General features: G+C 55.7%; 1 protein-coding gene across 2 annotated transcripts in view; it reads right to left on the bottom strand.

The window, feature by feature from the left end:
* Window positions 1-16,123, bottom strand: part of NDRG1 (N-myc downstream regulated 1) — a 55,042-nt gene that overhangs the window by 9,339 nt on the left and 29,580 nt on the right. For both annotated transcript variants that reach the window (XM_047074212.1, XM_047074214.1), the window contains exons 5-13: window positions 15,281-15,401; window positions 12,550-12,612; window positions 11,708-11,768; window positions 9,835-9,921; window positions 7,620-7,676; window positions 4,498-4,601; window positions 2,866-2,922; window positions 2,008-2,059; window positions 854-901 (exon numbers count right to left, since the gene is read on the bottom strand). In XM_047074212.1, the coding sequence (XP_046930168.1) occupies window positions 854-901; window positions 2,008-2,059; window positions 2,866-2,922; window positions 4,498-4,601; window positions 7,620-7,676; window positions 9,835-9,921; window positions 11,708-11,768; window positions 12,550-12,612; window positions 15,281-15,401 (650 nt within the window). The remainder of the gene's footprint in view (window positions 1-853; window positions 902-2,007; window positions 2,060-2,865; window positions 2,923-4,497; window positions 4,602-7,619; window positions 7,677-9,834; window positions 9,922-11,707; window positions 11,769-12,549; window positions 12,613-15,280; window positions 15,402-16,123) is intronic.

Here is a 16,123-nt window from a genome sequence, read left to right on the forward strand (position 1 = left end):
ATGCTGTCGGAGTCCAGGCAAACAGGTGTGTTGGGGTAACTTAGACGAAGGGGCTCCTGCCTCAGCGGCCCCTCAGGCCCGAAGCCTGCCATCTTCCCGTCTTGCAATTTCCTTTTTTTTCTTTTTAATTTTTTTTTTCAACGTTTATTTATTTTTGGGACAGAGAGAGACAGAGCATGAACGGGGGAGGGGCAGAGAGAGAGGGAGACACAGAATCAGAAACAGGCTCCAGGCTCTGAGCCATCAGCCCAGAGCCCGACGTGGGGCTCGAACTCACAACCGCGAGATCGTGACCTGGCTGAAGTCGGACGCTTAACCGACTGCGCCACCCAGGCGCCCCGTGTCTTGCAATTTCCTAGTGAGGGAATCTTGGAAGAAAATGTGCGTAAAGAGCCAGTTACGGGGACCAGGCCCCCCTCCTCAGTAAGCATCAGACGCCTCCCGGGTTGGATCGTGCGGCCAGGTCAGGGAGGGCTCACACCCCCCACCCGGCCTCAAGGCCTAGGGAACTTGCTGGAGGAGATGTTCTTCCACGGCCCCTGGGGGGGGGGGGGGCGTTTTCTCCTCTCCCACAGGCACCAGCCCCTCTCGGAGGAACGCCCCAGCCCCGCCCTTGGCACAGCCCCTGCCCACACAACTTTGGGCCATCCCTCATCAGAGCCCAGACTCTCGGGTCCCAGAGAGGGTCCCTTTCGTCTTTACAGCCTCAGTGTCCAGCCAGCGCCCAGCAGAGAGACGTCTGTGAACGCTTTCTGACCACCAGCTCTGCCTCAGTTAGGCACGACTCAATCTTGCGGCCGACCAGGGGTTCCTAAGAGAGAACTCGCGCCAGCCCCCCTCACTGTGTCGGTACCTTGAGGAGAGTCGTCTTTGTTGGATCCAATTTCGAGTTGCACTCCACCTGGACGGGGAAAAGGGGAAGAAATGTGCTAATTTTCTATCTGGGGCCCCAGTCATAGTCTTTCCCCCCTCCTCACGTCCCTGCCACTGGCCATCAACGACCCCAGCGTTCCCGCTAGCACGGAAGGAAGAATGCGGGCTTCGAGACTAAGCAAGGTGGCCGTAAATTCCAACCTTGTGGTGCAGCGACCTCGGGCAATTTCTTTGAGCCTCAGTTTGGTCATCAATAAAATGGGTGAATGTCTTTTTCAAAGGGTTGTTATGAAGACTCGCTAAAACCCAGAGGAGGCTCTGGAAAGAGCTGCTAATTGAATGGCCTTGTCTCATCAGTCGCAGATGCTACACGTTCAACATCTCCAGTCCTGACAACCATGCAAACTGGGATAAGCTGCTTCCCCTCTTCGCGTTGTCAGTGACCATCTTAGCAGCGCATCCAAAATTGGGCAAAATGCCCACACGTAACCTGTGATGTTCGAAGTGCCTACCGGAGAGCTATCTCCTCCTCTGATGTGAGAAGTATATCTCTACTGATGCATCCTATGATTACGCCCAGTGGGTTCGATCACAGGACGCCCACAGTCCATTAAGACGTCTCAGCTCTTTGCCAAATGAGCCTCTGCAAGTCTCACTCTGCAGCCCACTGCACGAGGCACATCACCACTTTAGGACTCTGCTCAGTAGCCCCTAAGTCCCTCTGTCCCCTGCTAGGGGCATGTTGGAAAGGCAGTCTTTGCTTTGCCTCCACAACATCATAGGTGGGAATCAGGGGTGGAATGACCCAGAAGGCGTTGTCTAAGCCCCACTCCCCGGTGTCTCTCTGCCCCGCCAGGCAATCAGGTGCCAACCAGGTCTGCAAACGGGTTCCCAGACGAGAGCCGAGTGTCTCGGCCAGGAAGCCAAGTGGCAAACACGTCCATGGAAACAAACGAGTGGGAGGCAGACGGGCAGGTGATGGGGCCTGGGAGAAAAGTCGGAGGGCCCGCTACCAAGCAAACAGGACTGGCAGTCACCGGGCCAAGGAGCCAGGGTCTGGGCCCTCTGTCCGAAGGCCAAGCAGATTTGGACTGTTGAACAAAGTACAGAAACAGGTGGACGATTTCTACATACCACGGCGTCCACAGCAGGAGAACTGTCCCCAACCACCAACAAAGCAGGACACCTGGGGGCAGGGAGAGAAGGGGGAGGGAACACGAAATTCACTGAAAGATTCACACGCTCCCAGGCCCGCCAGGCTGGGACCAGGGTTCCAAAAAAAAAAAAATTATTCTGGTTTCCCCTGTAGTAGCCTCTGCTCTTTTTATTTCCTTCTCCTTTCATCCTCTGCTTTGCTTTTCGGATAAACTGGGTTGGCAGTCCTTTACACCCTAGTATGAATTTCAGCCAGAGAATTTCCGTGCCCTGGTGTTTTTAGCCTCAAGCATCCTCTCCTCAAAGAGGGAGGAGTAGGACTTTGCCGTGAGTCAAGATCAGAGACCGAGGGAACGTCCCTGACAAAGGAAATGGCATGTGGCAAGTTCAGGTATCAGATAATACAGTTCACTTAGGAAACTGTAAAAAGGCGGAAATTACTGGGGGAATGCAGTCAGCTGTACGCACGACCGTATTTTCCTGCCAGCCTTTAGGGTGGGTTGTCCTGTGTCTGACTCATCTCCAGGGTGTGTGAAAGCAAAGCCTAACACCGTATTGGACACAAAGTAGGTGCTCAATAAGTCCTATCCGAAGCGGACTCTTTCCCTGACATCCAAGGCTCCGACCCTCGTCTCGGGGACACCCCAGGAGCTCAACGCCTGCACAAGGAGAAGGCAAGTGAAGCTGGGTCACGCCTGACTCCTAGAAGAAGGCACCCCCGGGCTCGCCGCCGCCGATGTCCCAGCACCGGGTGGCACTGCTAACCAAACTCAGAAAGAGCCCTGCCGGTGGCCGAGCGAGGCTACGCAGATGATGAACAGGAGAAAATCTACTCACTGCAGGGTGACTGTGTGGGCTCCGGGCATGGGCCGCTCAATCTCCAGGTCTCGCCGGCTGCGGGCAAGGAACGCACAGTCACTCGGCGACACGGGCAGACGCCCCCGCCCCGGAGGCGGCCCCTCCCATCTCGGCCATCCCAGGGGGTCCCGTCGTTGGCCATCCTGGCAAACGACCCGTGTCCCAACCCGCACGGCTCTCGGGACATCACGGCCTCTTGGGGTCCATATCAATGGTTTCAGGGACAGCAGGACTCATGTATTTCCCGTGGAGACACTTCCTTGTCCCCAGTGTGGCTTTTTTTTTTAATATATATACATATAGGAATACAGACCATGTTCTCCACCACAGAGGGTCCCGTCCCCCTACTTGGAGCCCTGAGTCTCTCTAGCCCCAACTCGGAGTCCTCTCACACAGCAACCCAATCTCTTTAGATCTTAGATGTGATCCTTTCACCCCCCCTCATCTCAAACCCTGCCACCGTTTCCCACTGGACTCTGTCCCTGCGAACCTACACCGAGCCCCTCTCTCTCTCTCTCTCTCTCTCTGTCGTCTCCTGGCAGCTCCCACCGACGGCCTTTCCAGCTCATGGCCTGGAGCCCCGGACAGATTCAAATCACGTCCCTCTACGTCCTAGCTGTGTGACCTCGGGCAGGATGCTGAATCTGTCTGTGCCCGTGTTTCCTCAGCAGGAAAGGACGATGGTCACGGTGTCCCGGCATTTTCAAGAGAAGCCCCTTGATTCCTACGGGCATCGTGAGGGCAAGGCAGTGGGTGGGGCTTCGGGGAGGGTGTTCTGGTCTCTGTGTGTCCACTGCCCAGCCCACAGCCTGACCGCGCCCGTCCTCGGGAATCGTCTGCTGAAGAAATGCGCTGCTGAGTCCCGCGTCCCTAGTTACCCACGGGGGATACTACCTCTCCCTCCCGCACTGAGAGGCTGGGCGGGTGGGAAGAAGAGACGGACGCTGAACTTTGTTACAGACACTAATGCCCTTCGTGAAGTTATTGGCCGTGAGCAGAGACGGCCCGTGTGGCTCCTTCCCGCCCCCTGCTTGGGAAGGGGGCTGGTAGAGCCGGTGCGGCAGACTGAGTGACCACGCTGGAGTCTGCAGACCGTCCCCCCAGCTGCCACCGGTGTTCCCGAGCTGTCCCCTCCCCTGGCCGAGGTCCAGGCCAGCAGCTACTTATCGTGAAGAGGCCTAGCCCCTTGCCCAAGGCTGGAGGAACGTGCTCTTTCTTGGAGTGACACCTCCCAGCAGCCTTCCTGGACTCCTCCCTCCCCTTCCTCCCCCAGGGCTCTGCTCGCTCGCTCGCTCTCTTAGCTCTCCCACACCTGGCCCTTCCCACGGCCAGCCGGGACACAGGCAATAACTCAAAACCCTTTGAGGGCGTGACTGCGTCTCCCCTCTTCGTGCTCACGCCCCGGTTGTCTGGAGCGGTGGCTCAGCGCCTTGCAGAGCACTCAAAACCCACGGATGTACCTGACTCCCAGGCGCACCCCTGTCCGGGTAATCTACTTGCTTGAATTCAGGGGCTGCAGCTCCTCCTAACGTTATAACCCCCTCTGCCTTACCCCTGCCCCGTTCCAGGCCAACGAAAGGACCTTGACAAACGGCCACCGCGTGACCGCACCTGTTGTAGGCATTGATGAACAGGTGCAGGTTGCCGGGGTTCATGTCTTTCACGATGTGCTGGCGGTAGGTGTGGACGACTTCCACGTTATTCTGCATTTCCTCCTGCGTTGAGAGAGGGGAGAGGTGCCCTGCATTAGGACTGCTATCTCCGTTCTTCAGGTTACACAGGTACAGAGACAATACCGTCTAATCCGCTCGACTGCCTTGGAGCCTGAGGACACCTTCCCCAAAGCGGAAGTCCCCACCCGGAGCCAGTCTGACTTTGCATATCAGCTCAGAGCAGGAAGGAGTACCAACCCGCCAGGGCAAAGCAGGCCCTTCTGGGCTCATGACTTTGGGACTTTTTATTTGAAGTCAGTCCTCTTGGATTTGGAGCTTGGATCCATCAGTGTTTTGGCTGTTTTTTTTTTTTTTTTTTTTTTCTTTTTTTCTGGTGGGGGGTGAGGGACGGGAGTAAATGTCTTCACCTCTCTGAGCCTTAGCTCCCTCAAAAATAAATGTGTGCGTGTGTGTGTGTATTACCTACCTCTGCAGGTTATGGGATTTCACAGAGGTTGTGCACACAAAAGCCCTTTGTAAACAATAAACGTGATGCAACCGTTAGCAATTAATGGTTTTAAGGGGGAGTTGAGAGGTTTTTCACGCCGGAAAAACAAAACCAACTCCCGCAAGTCCCGGGAAGTTGCTGGAAAGAAGGGCCATCTCAATTCCCGAGGGGGGCCAACCGGAGTCTTGCAGAAGCCGCAGCCTCCCCTCTCTCTGGTTCCCTTCCGAATGTGATTTGGGACAAACAAACAAGTTACGAGCTTGCTCTGTTTCTCATTTGTACGACAGCGGATGCTGAAGGTTTCACAAAGCGGCCTGATGTGATCAGTGGCGACCAGAGCAGGACAGGGAGGGAGCGGAGGGGGCCCCACGTCAAGCCCGAGCTATTGTCTAAACAGCCCCTGATCACTGAAGCAGCAAAGAGGCCAAGAGCCTACGCAAAAGAAAATCGGGAACTGTACAGTCTGAAGAATTAGCTGTGCTGGGGTTTCAGGTCAAAACACGACTGCGGCAAGTTGGGGGCATCGACGGATGCCTCACGTCGCGTGGGGTAGAATCAGGCCAGACTCTCCCTCTGTACCTGATGCCCTCTCCCACAAGGAAACTCAGAAGCTGGCTCTGTTTGTTTCCATATTCCTATCAGGTTCAGATTATACACTCAGGGTGAAGAAAATGTATCGCAAACCGAATGCAGCATGGAAGAGGGAAGAAGGCCACCGAGGGCTGCAGGGGGGCCACGAAGGCTACGTCCCCGTCGAGACCCCGGGGAAGTGTGAAGGCTACCTTCTTCGGGAAAAAGGTCTCTGTAGATATCATTAAATGAAGGATCCTGAGGTGAGGTCATTCTAGATTATCCCAGTGGGTCCTAAATCTAATGACAAGGGTCCTTCGAAGACAAAGGCAGAGGGAGATTGGAGACCGACACGGAGAGGTCATCGAAGACGGAGGCAGAGCCTGGAGGGATTCTGAAGCTACCAGAAGCTGGAGGAAGCAAGGAAGGACTTCCCCCTCCAGGGCCACTGGAGAGTGTGTGGCCCGGCGACACCCCCTTTCAGAGTGCTGGCTTCCGGAACTGCGACACAGTTAAGTTCCTGTTGTTGCAAGCCTCCCGGCTTGGGGGGGGGGGGGGGCTGTTACAGCAGGCCCAGGAAATAATGTGAAGAAGGAGCCCAGTGGATGCACCTGGCCAGCCCCAGAGGAGAGCAGCCGGTCACATCTCAGAAGGTCACTCTCCCGCTCGGGAACAGACAGTGCTGAGTGGGCCACACGGTAAACAGAGCAAGCCACCCTCGAGCTGGGCAACCGAGGGGCTTCTCGGTGTCTGGGCCTGCGTCAGGACCCCCGCACATCCTCTCCTGGGGCTGCCGGCCAGAGTCGGGGGCCATGCCGGCTGGCCAGACAGGGACAGGGGCCTGCCTGGGGTGACCGCAGAACAGCCCATCGGCGGAAGCACAGACGGTCAGTGCCCTGCTCTGGATACAGGAGCAAGACACATAGCCTCTGATCCCAGCCCCACCTCTCCCTGGCTGTGCAACCTCACACGAGTCAGTCAACCTCTCCGGTCTCAGTTTCCTCATCCATAAAGTGGGAATCAAATTAGTAATTTTCACATGGCTCACGGAGCTCTTGAGTGGACTCCATGGGTTAATACTTGAAAAGTCCTTAGGACCGAGCGGGGCACACAGCAAACTCCATGGGTGTGTCTGTTACAGGTCGTATCTGTAATAGCCCCAGACTGGCAACAACCCGAATGCCCATCGACAGGCGGACGGAAGGGCAAATCGCAGGACACCCACACACAGAACGGCAGCCAGCGCTAAAAAGGAGGGAACTACCGATAAACCCAACGACAGAGACGAAGGTCAAAATAACCGTGCGGCGAGAGAAGCCACAGCTGTTTTTTGGGCTTTGTTTGCTGTTCTTTTCGAGCAAGACTCCATGCTTCATCATGCCACTTCTATATGAAAACCTGGGAAACGCGAACTCCTCTCTAGTGACGGAAAGCAGAGCAGAGGCTGCCTGACGAGCAGGGAAAGGATTAGCAAGAGGCACAAGGGGACTCTGGTGATGGGGATGTCCGCTACCCCAGTTGCAACGTGGGTGTAGACACGCGGCAACATCTACTCAATTCTGTATTCCCAATACGTGCGGTTTACTATAGTTCAATCAGGCTAGTTAAAACAGCCTTACGTTAAAAAGAGAGCGAGCGATACGGGGGCGCCTGGGTGGCTCAGTCGGTTAAGCGCCCGACTCTTGATCTCAACTCAGGTCATGCTCTCATGGTTCGTGAGTTCGAGCCCCGCATCGGGCTCTGCGCGGACCGCACGAGACCGCTTGGGATGCTCTCTCTCTCCTTCTCCCTGTTCACCCACTCGCTCTGTCTCTCAAAACGAAATAAAAATAAACTTGAAAAAAAAAAGGTGAGCGATAAACCTGACTGTAAACCGATCCCGTCAGCTATGTACGTGGTAGGCATCCCCAGGGGGCTTGTGTCTTGCTCGTCTCTGTGCCCTACGCACGGGCAGCACGCACTCGCTCAGCGTGGATGACCGAATGCTGGTCCACGTTACTCACCTTCCCGAAGAGGTGGGACACCACCATGTCTGGGAGGGCTTGGGTCCATCCGGAGATCTGGGGAGGGCAAAGACAGGTGTCACTAGAAAGCAGGCATTTGCGGTAGCGAGACTAGGTCAGCAAAGCCTCCCTGCCCGCGGGGGCAGACTGGAAGTCCTGGGCTCCCCGGCACTCAGGGCTGAGGACGGCCCCCTTGTGGGAATTTGGTTCCAGTCCCAGTTGTGGACTGGACCTGGGGGCGCCGGAAGGCAGGGCCTGGGTCTCTGTCAATCGCTTATTCTCAGGGGCCCATGCAGGGCAGACACGTGCTGAACAGAGAGCCAACCTTCTCCTAGCTTGGGCCATAGCACACTAAGTCCTCACAACAAGGGGTCCCTATCCGTTTCTTCAAAACACACACTGAACTCTGCCAGTCTAGACCCCAGGGGACCTGCTTACCTTGAACTAGCCTTCCTGTATCATCCTCTACATTTTCCCCCCTCAAGCCAGTATCCTCTCTTTGGATATCCTGAGTTACTAAAGACACTGCCAACTCTCCCCTCTCTACCTCTCCCCAATAAAACGCTAGGTACACAGCAGGAGCTCCATAAGTGATAGGCATACAGCAGGGGCTTCATAAATGCTGAGGCACACAGCAGGAGCTCCATAAATGTATGCTGACCAACTTCCGTGTCAGGCAGGCAGGGACTGGCAGGATAGAGAAGTTCTAGACCTGGGGGTTCTCTAGATCGGAGGTCTTGTTGGATCCCAGCTGTGTGGTCCTGGACAGGTTGCAGAGCCTCTGAACCTCAGGCCTCTCACCTACAAGCCGAGGTGGCCGGGGGCTTCAAAGTCACAAGGCCAAGGTGAGGACAGCATGAGGCCAGTACACATGTCACAGGATCTGACGCCAGCGCCTGACCCATAGTGGACTCTGGATACAGGTCTTTTTTTCTCTTGGGGTTGGAAAGGAAGGATACGGTACAGATTCTAAAGCCACACAGACATTCCTCAGGCCGCACTTTAGCCAACGGTCAATGTCCCCGGCCCTCCACGTCTGGCTCAGAACAGTTACAACAGGAGCCAAACTGGCTGACTGGAACATCACTTCCTTTCCTGGAAAATAAAATAAAAAACAGGGAGTGTGCTCCACTCCCGCATATCACGCAGACGGGAGGGACGGGCTCCTGCGTTCCGGCAGAACGTTCCAGGAAGAGCGGCCAAGACAGGGGTGGGAGGTAGGGGGGAGGGGCACAACCCCTTCAAAGCTCTGTCCGCGACAGCCACCCAGAACTTGGCAAAAACACACTTCCAAAATGAGAAGCCAGGATCACCCCGGCCTGAGAGGTTTTGTCCTGTTTCAATTGGAACAATTTCCCCCCTCTCCTTGGCAAATGCTGGCGCCTTTACGAAGAAAACACAATAATCGTTTTTAAAAGATAAACAAGGAGCCCTAGGACACCGGCCAGAGCAGAACTTCCCGAGACAGCGTGGGTCCCTTCTCCCCCAGGCAGGCCTGTGTCCGGCCCCTCTGTATTCCCAGACCTGCAGTGCTGGGGTCAAGGTGCCATTCAAACACCTGCTGGATGAGACTGGGAGGCACGAGGTGAGGCCCAAGGACCACGGAGTACAAGGGATCCGCACTCAGCCCCAGTTCTCCCGCTGCCTAGCTTTGCGGGCCCCTGGGCACCACGAACCGTAACCACTCTGAGCCTCAGTTTCCTCTTCTATAACACGCCATTTACGACAATCCCACCTCCTGGAGTCGCCGTGTGGATTCAACCAGGCCACGCATGTGCAGCGACAGAGTACAAACAGCCCCTGGCAAGGACTCCGCGCACAGTAGCTGATTCTCGCGGTCATCAAACTAAGTGGCAGGGTTGGTACCAAATGCACCCTCTTTTCCATCGACAGTAGGTGGGTTCCCGAGATCAGAGGCCTTTGCCTTGTTCATCTTTTTGTTTCCCGTGTCTTGAGCAAAGTCCAGTACGTGTTAGGTCCTCAGCAAATACCTCTTAACCTAAGCTACGCTGATCTAAGCTGGCTCGAGCGCTCACGTCCCCGTGGCGTGTCTGGTCTAGACCGCAGCATCCTACCAACATCTTTGGAAGGGCAAACAGCCCAGGTCACGTTTGTTGTTCCAAGCAAAGCAAAGGGGAGGGGCGGGGCGCACAGGCCAGGAGAGGTCTCGGAGGGCACACTGTTCCACCTGCCTGGCCCTGGCCCCCAGCCTCACCTTGGACGCGGCCCAGTCCATCCAGCCTTCGGCACAAGGGTTCACGTTGATGAGGACGAGGCCCTCCACCATCTCCGGGTTGTTCAACTGTTAATTCAAGACACAAGGTGAGCGGCAGCCCAGAAATCTCAGCCGCCGCGAACTTCTAAAGGTCAAACCAAAGGTTGAGAAAATACCAGGAAAGGGCCCTGGTGGGGGCCACCAGAGCCGGCTGCTGCTCTCAAGAGACTTCAAATCCCACACCCCCCCTCCCCCACCTTGCAAAACCGAGGCCCCAGCTCAGCAGACACAGGACCCAGCCCCTGAAAGCCTGGGGGGAGGAAGCAGGAAGTACAAGAGTGCGTGTTTGGCAAACCTGCCTCGGGCAAGGCGCCTCTGCCCGCACTTCCTCTTCCCCAGCCCTCAGGGGGGTGTATCAGACCTCCAGCCTCCAAGTGAGGCAGGGCAGGTAGCCGCTCTTTAGTGACCGCTCCTGGGAGATACATCCATCTAACGTAGAATACAGACCTTCCTTGGTCTGCTCAGAGCCTAGACGGTCAGGCCAAGTTCTATCCACACCAGCGTCTCTAACCCCTGACAAAGCCCAGCAAATAATGGGCGGTCGGAAAACACACGGTCGCATAAATGAGCGTGGCTGCGTTTCCAAACGAGTGTTTGGCAAGGGTACGTGACATTCAGCAGGACCTGGCTTGGGCCCACGGTCCCGTGAATGCCATGTGTCTCTGATTCTAATAATCAGCCAGGACCCAAAAGCCATGGGGGTATCACCAAGGTAGCATAGGAGACCACGCGGTGACGTGGGGACCTGTCCACAAGCCACTGCTAGGTGAGCGAAACCAGTGATGAAAGAGTGCGTTTGAGGAGCATTCAAGAAAAGCTTTAGGGGCGCCTGGGTGGCTCAGTCGGTTGGGCGTCCGACTTCGGCTCGGGTCATGATCTCACAGTCCGTGAGTTCAAGCCCCGCGTTGGGCTCTGTGCTGACAGCTCGGAGCCTGGAGCCAGCTTCGGAGTCTGTCTCCCTCTCTCCAAAATAAATAAAAACATTAAAAAGATTTAAAAAAAAAAAAAAAGTGGGTATTGTGTTTGTTACAGGATTTGACTTAGATAAGTATTTCCAAAGTGTGATTCCTAGAAGGATCACAGAAGCTTCTCAGTGGGGCGCCTCAGTGGCTCAGTTGGTTGAGCGTCCAACTTCGGCTCGGGTCATGATCTCATGATCTGTGAGTTCGAGCCCCGCGTCGGGCTCTGTGCTGACAGCTCGGAGCCTGGAGCCTGTTTCGGATTCTGGGTCTCCCTCTCCCTCCGCCCTTCCACTGCTCATGCTCTGCCTCTCTCTCTCTCTCTCTCAAAAAATAAATAAACATTAAAAAAATTTAAAAAAAAAGAAAAAGAAAAAGGAAAGCTTCAAGTACGTGCTGGGTCCACACACACACACACACACACACGCACACACACGACTCTGGACCACAAACCACACTGTGAACTGTGAATCTCCCTTCGGAAATGAAATCACGGGTCATTTCTTTCCTCGTTCTGGGCTTTGTGACGCTTTTCCAATTGTCTTCCTCCATCCTGACTTAATTTTGTTTAAAATGCCATTTTTTGGGGCGCCTGGGTGGCGCAGTCGGCTAAGCGTCCGACTTCAGCCAGGTCACGATCTCGCGGTCTGTGAGTTCGAGCCCCGCGTCGGGCTCTGGGCTGATGGCTCAGAGCCTGGAGCCTGTTTCCGATTCTGTGTCTCCCTCTCTCTCTGCCCCTCCCCCGTTCATGCTCTGTCTCTCTCTGTCTCAAAAAAAAATAAATAAACGTTGAAAAAATAAATAAATAAAATAAAATAAAATGCCATTTTTTTTAAAGATGCCCAAGAACTCACCGCGAATCGCGTGAGGATGTAGGCGCCTGCTCCGGTCCCCATGCCGATAATGCTTTTCAGCCTGGAAGCAGAGGTGAAAACTCACGTCGCAGAAGGAATGAGCGAGGGGAGCCCTAGCGACCCCCTTAACACCTGCCCCGCTCCTGGTCCCCGAGGAACCCCGCCGCCCGCAGCATCTGTCCCGGGGGGCATCACGAGCGTGGCTGGAGAGCCGGACAGAGTGGGGACACGCTGCCGTGATGTGACTGGAGGACCCGAAACACATCAAGTGCTACGGCTTCACAAAGACCATGACCTCGGAGAGACTCGGCCCTCCTGCTCGCTTCTCCCCCGACTGCAGCCCGAGCGCTGAGAGACCGTCTGACATTTACGGGAGGGCGCGTCATGGCACTGCTTTCTTCCCGCTCTGGAGCTCTATTTTACGTTCTAAAACTCGGAATGGAATTAAATCGGGCAAGAACTCGGAGGTATTATCTTCACACAGAAGGCCCAACTAAAAGGGAAAGAGCTCTGGAGAAACACAGCCTGGAGGGAGAAACCGAGGGCTGGGGCAACCCTATTCCAGAACATTCCGTCGGTAAGAGAAAGTGGCGAAAGAGGAAGGGGCACGGAAAGGATGGGCAGGGTGGCTGTCTGCAGGTGATGTGTTGGCTCAAGGGGAAAAGCCCAGCCGGCGAGAGACAGACTAGAGAGACTGTCTGAAAACGGTTTCACCCAGTGTGAGGTCTAATTCCTTTCCTGACCTTTAAATCTGCCATTTCAGTGGCCAGGCCGGGTCAAGGCCAAGGGAGAGACGCAAGCGAGAAGGCAGGCTGGTGGGGGAGCAGATCTGTCACTCTTACCCAAACTGGTGGAGGACTCCAGGAAGCATTTCAGCCAGCTGGTCCATGGAGGGGTACATGTACCTTGGGAGAAGCCATACAGAGGCCATTAGCGAGAGCCAGACCCCAGGGGAAATGAATCACTCCAACAGGGACACGCCGGAAGGGCAGGGCCCACGCACACCCCGGCCCCAGCGCCCAGGCCCCCTGCCCGGCCCCCCGCAGCCCTCCTTCCCAGCAGTGAGCGACGTGCACCTGCCCGCACAGCCCCTGCCCCGTGCAAGGCCACACCCCATCCAATCCTCCCCGTTTTGTAAACTGACCCTTGATCGATTGCTTCCTTGCTCCGCACCAAGCATTTGAGGAGCATTAGAAGCCCATCTAATCCTTCACAATAACGGCTCTGTGAGGTTGCCGTGATTTGCCCCAGCGCACAGATCGGAAACATCACTGAAGCTGGGGTAAGTGACTTGGCTTCCCGGCCGGGCGGGCACTTGGCACGGCATCCCACGTGGGCTCTGGGGTTTCAAGACTCCTGTGCTCACCTCCCAAAAGGAGGCCTCCCGGCAGCTCGCCCGTAGGACATTCTGGGCCACGGGGAAGTCCTTCCCCTCTCGCCCGTGTCCCCCAGAGATGCTCCGCAAGGAGCTTGGAGAGACTGCAGAGAACTGGGCCACGCTGATGAGCTGGGCCCGGGGGGCTTTGGGAAATGGATAAGCCAGGGGGATTTTAAGGCACTGGGACGCTTCAATTCAATTCACACATCTTCTGGGCCCACAGCTCCTGTTAACAGAGGGCTGGGCGGCGGCGGGGGAGGCTCCCCTCTGTCAAAACTGGATCACGACCGCAGGGATGGAGAAGGCGGGAGTGGTGAGGACAGACCCACGCTGGAGACCACGGAGTCTGCAGGCCGTCCCGAGTCCGTGCATTAAGGCGGAGGTTTCCCATCGCGGAACGCAGGGAACAAGTCTCCTGTTGTTCTCCAAGTCCTCAGCAGGGCCCACGAGGGGTTTCTTGTTCCCACTGTGCCCACCTCTCCAGCGGGGATACCAGTTGTCAGACACCAGGACTATAACAAGCCACTTCCCAGGCTGATTCCTTCCTCTCGTCCAAGAACAACCCTGTCCCCCCGCGTCTCTGGAGGCACCTCTGGGCCCGCTCTCTTCCTGGCCTTCGCACCTGCTGTTCCCTCTGCTTCCTCACAAGCCACCGTGCGCTCACCTCCCTGGAATCTCCAGAAAGGAGGCCGGAGAGCCCTGCCTCACCAAGGGCCCACAACCTCAGCCAGAGTTCTTGCACAGTCTCATTCCCTTTCTCGTCTTCCCCGGAAGAACTCGAAGAATCATCCCTTTCACCAAGGCCTCGGCTGCCGTCAGAGCAGGTGCACACGGCACCCCGTGTTAGGAGACCCCCGACTCCAGGTGGCGGGAAGAAGCCAGGGCCTGTTCAGGCTGAGTTCCCACCAGCCACGCACTGAAATCACCTGCTAATGGGGGGCGGGGGGGAGGGACAAATACACTGCAGCTTGGCCTCCAAGTCAACTTCATGAAAATTCCAGGGGGTGAGGCCCCAATCTTAGAATACTTTTTAAATCTCCCCGTGGAGAGCTAAGAGCCACCAGGTTACCTCAAGTCTTTCACACCGCGGCTCCGAATAAAAATGGATTTCCTGACAGATCTCTGGTTCCATCTGCTACTTAACAGGTAACGGTATCCCATTGTATTAGAAAGCTTTTAATTTTGGGTCCTGGCCCCGTGTATGCCTACTCTGATAAAGGCTGATTATGAAGGATAATCCTGAACACCAATAAGGAAATCTATTTGCGAATGCCAGGAAGGTCCCTTCTGGGAGACTTGAAACCCAAGAACCCGCTCCCATCCTGGCTTAATGACAGCATTGCACGGAGGTGCCTCTGAGACGTCTGACTCCCACCGGTGACACTAACTGTCCCGTGCACCCGTCAGCTTGTCCGCTGGCTGCACGCTGGGGAGAGCAGGCGGTGTAAACACCTCGGACAAGTGAACCTGACGTTCTAACGAGAACGCGATCCTTGGAGTCAGCAGACTCTGCGACTCCCCCAGTGAAACTAGCTGTGTGACCTTGAGCAATGTTTAGCCCTTCCACCCTTCGGTTTCTTCACCCAGGAACTGGAGCGAACAACACCAGCCACGTAGCCGTAAGGATTGAGTGCAAGTGACATGTGCGTATAAAAATTAAGCCCGGACCACAGGAAGGACTTCATCAATATAATCTCCTATCATCCCCTCTCTTTTTCTTCCAACCTTTCTAGAACTCTCTCCTAACTATTTTTGCTCGTCAAGGTCCTCTCCCACTCAGTCCTGCCCAGGTCATTCATGCCCACCTATTAACAAACTAGCTACCTGGGTGGGTGAAAGGAGAGGGGCGGGTGGTGGCGGGGAATGAGGGGTTAGTGTTTCAGAGGGACGGAGTTTCGGTTTGGGATGGTGACAAGGCCTGGAGAGGGACGGTGAGGATGACTGCCCATCAGTGCGAATGCCCGATGCGCTTAATGCAACTGAACTGCACACGCAAAAATGGTTAAAATGGTATGTTTTAAGTTTTATATATATATATTTTTTTTCTTTTCTTTTCTCTTCTTTTCCTTTCTTTTCTTTTTTTTTTTTTTTTTTCCTGCGATAAAACAAATGGAAAACCCAGTCTAACGCCCGCCCCCCATCCACCTGCGCGGCCATCCTCTCCGCCTCCCGGGGTGCCAGGCTCCAGGTCTTACCCCACGGGGAAGGACGCGGCGCCGTCCTGCTGGCCAGGGGCATCCACGTGGCACACAGCAAAGTGCTGTGTGATCTCCTGCATGTCCTCGGAGTTGAAAAGGGGGTTGTAACACGTTTTGTCTGCAGAACAGGCAGGGGACAGAGACAAGGAAGAAGGAAGGAGAGAATACATTAGGGTGTTCAGCAGCACGTGAGGCGTTTTGCTGGTTTCACCCCCATTCATCGGGGGGGATGAACACACAGGAAAGAAGCTCGCCTCCTTCCCCCCTGCCCCCCCCACCCCCTGCCCCGTCCCTCTGGTGATGAAAGGCAAGTGGGCACGGAGGTGGAAATGGTCAATAAACTTTGCTGTATGTGCTGGCGGCTGAAGCTTAAGCCTCCAGCTGGTGCTGGGAGGAGACTCCCATCCCGGGCCCTGCTTCTCCCCTATCAGTTGTGGCTGTGATGTCCCCAGTGTGGGACCGGGCTGCCGCACCGCTATTCTCTTTCTGTCTGGGTCTCCTAAAGCCTCACGCCGGAAATAATGGCCAGGGCACACAATTCTCAAACAAGGAGGAGCTTAGGAGATAAAGCTCGGACAGCCTCACTCCTTACGTGGCCTTGGAGGAGTCTCCCGACTGCTGAGGGCCTGAGGCAAAGATGGCCACCTGGTCACCAAACCATCCCCGTTTTCTTTCTGGGCCACACAGCAGGACTACATTTCCCAGCCTCCATTGCAACGAGAGGCAGCCATGTGACCAGGTTCTGGCCAATAGCACACAGTGCTCGCTGTTTCTTGTTAACACCTGCTGCCCGGTCTGTAGGTCTCTCCCTCCGCCGTCACCTGCCAGATGCAGAAGCCG

This window comes from Lynx rufus, unplaced genomic scaffold (assembly GCF_022079265.1).
Source record: "Lynx rufus isolate CCGP_SWC_20201006 ecotype Redwood Valley unplaced genomic scaffold, mLynRuf1.p SCAF_12, whole genome shotgun sequence".
Taxonomy (NCBI): domain Eukaryota; kingdom Metazoa; phylum Chordata; class Mammalia; order Carnivora; family Felidae; genus Lynx; species Lynx rufus.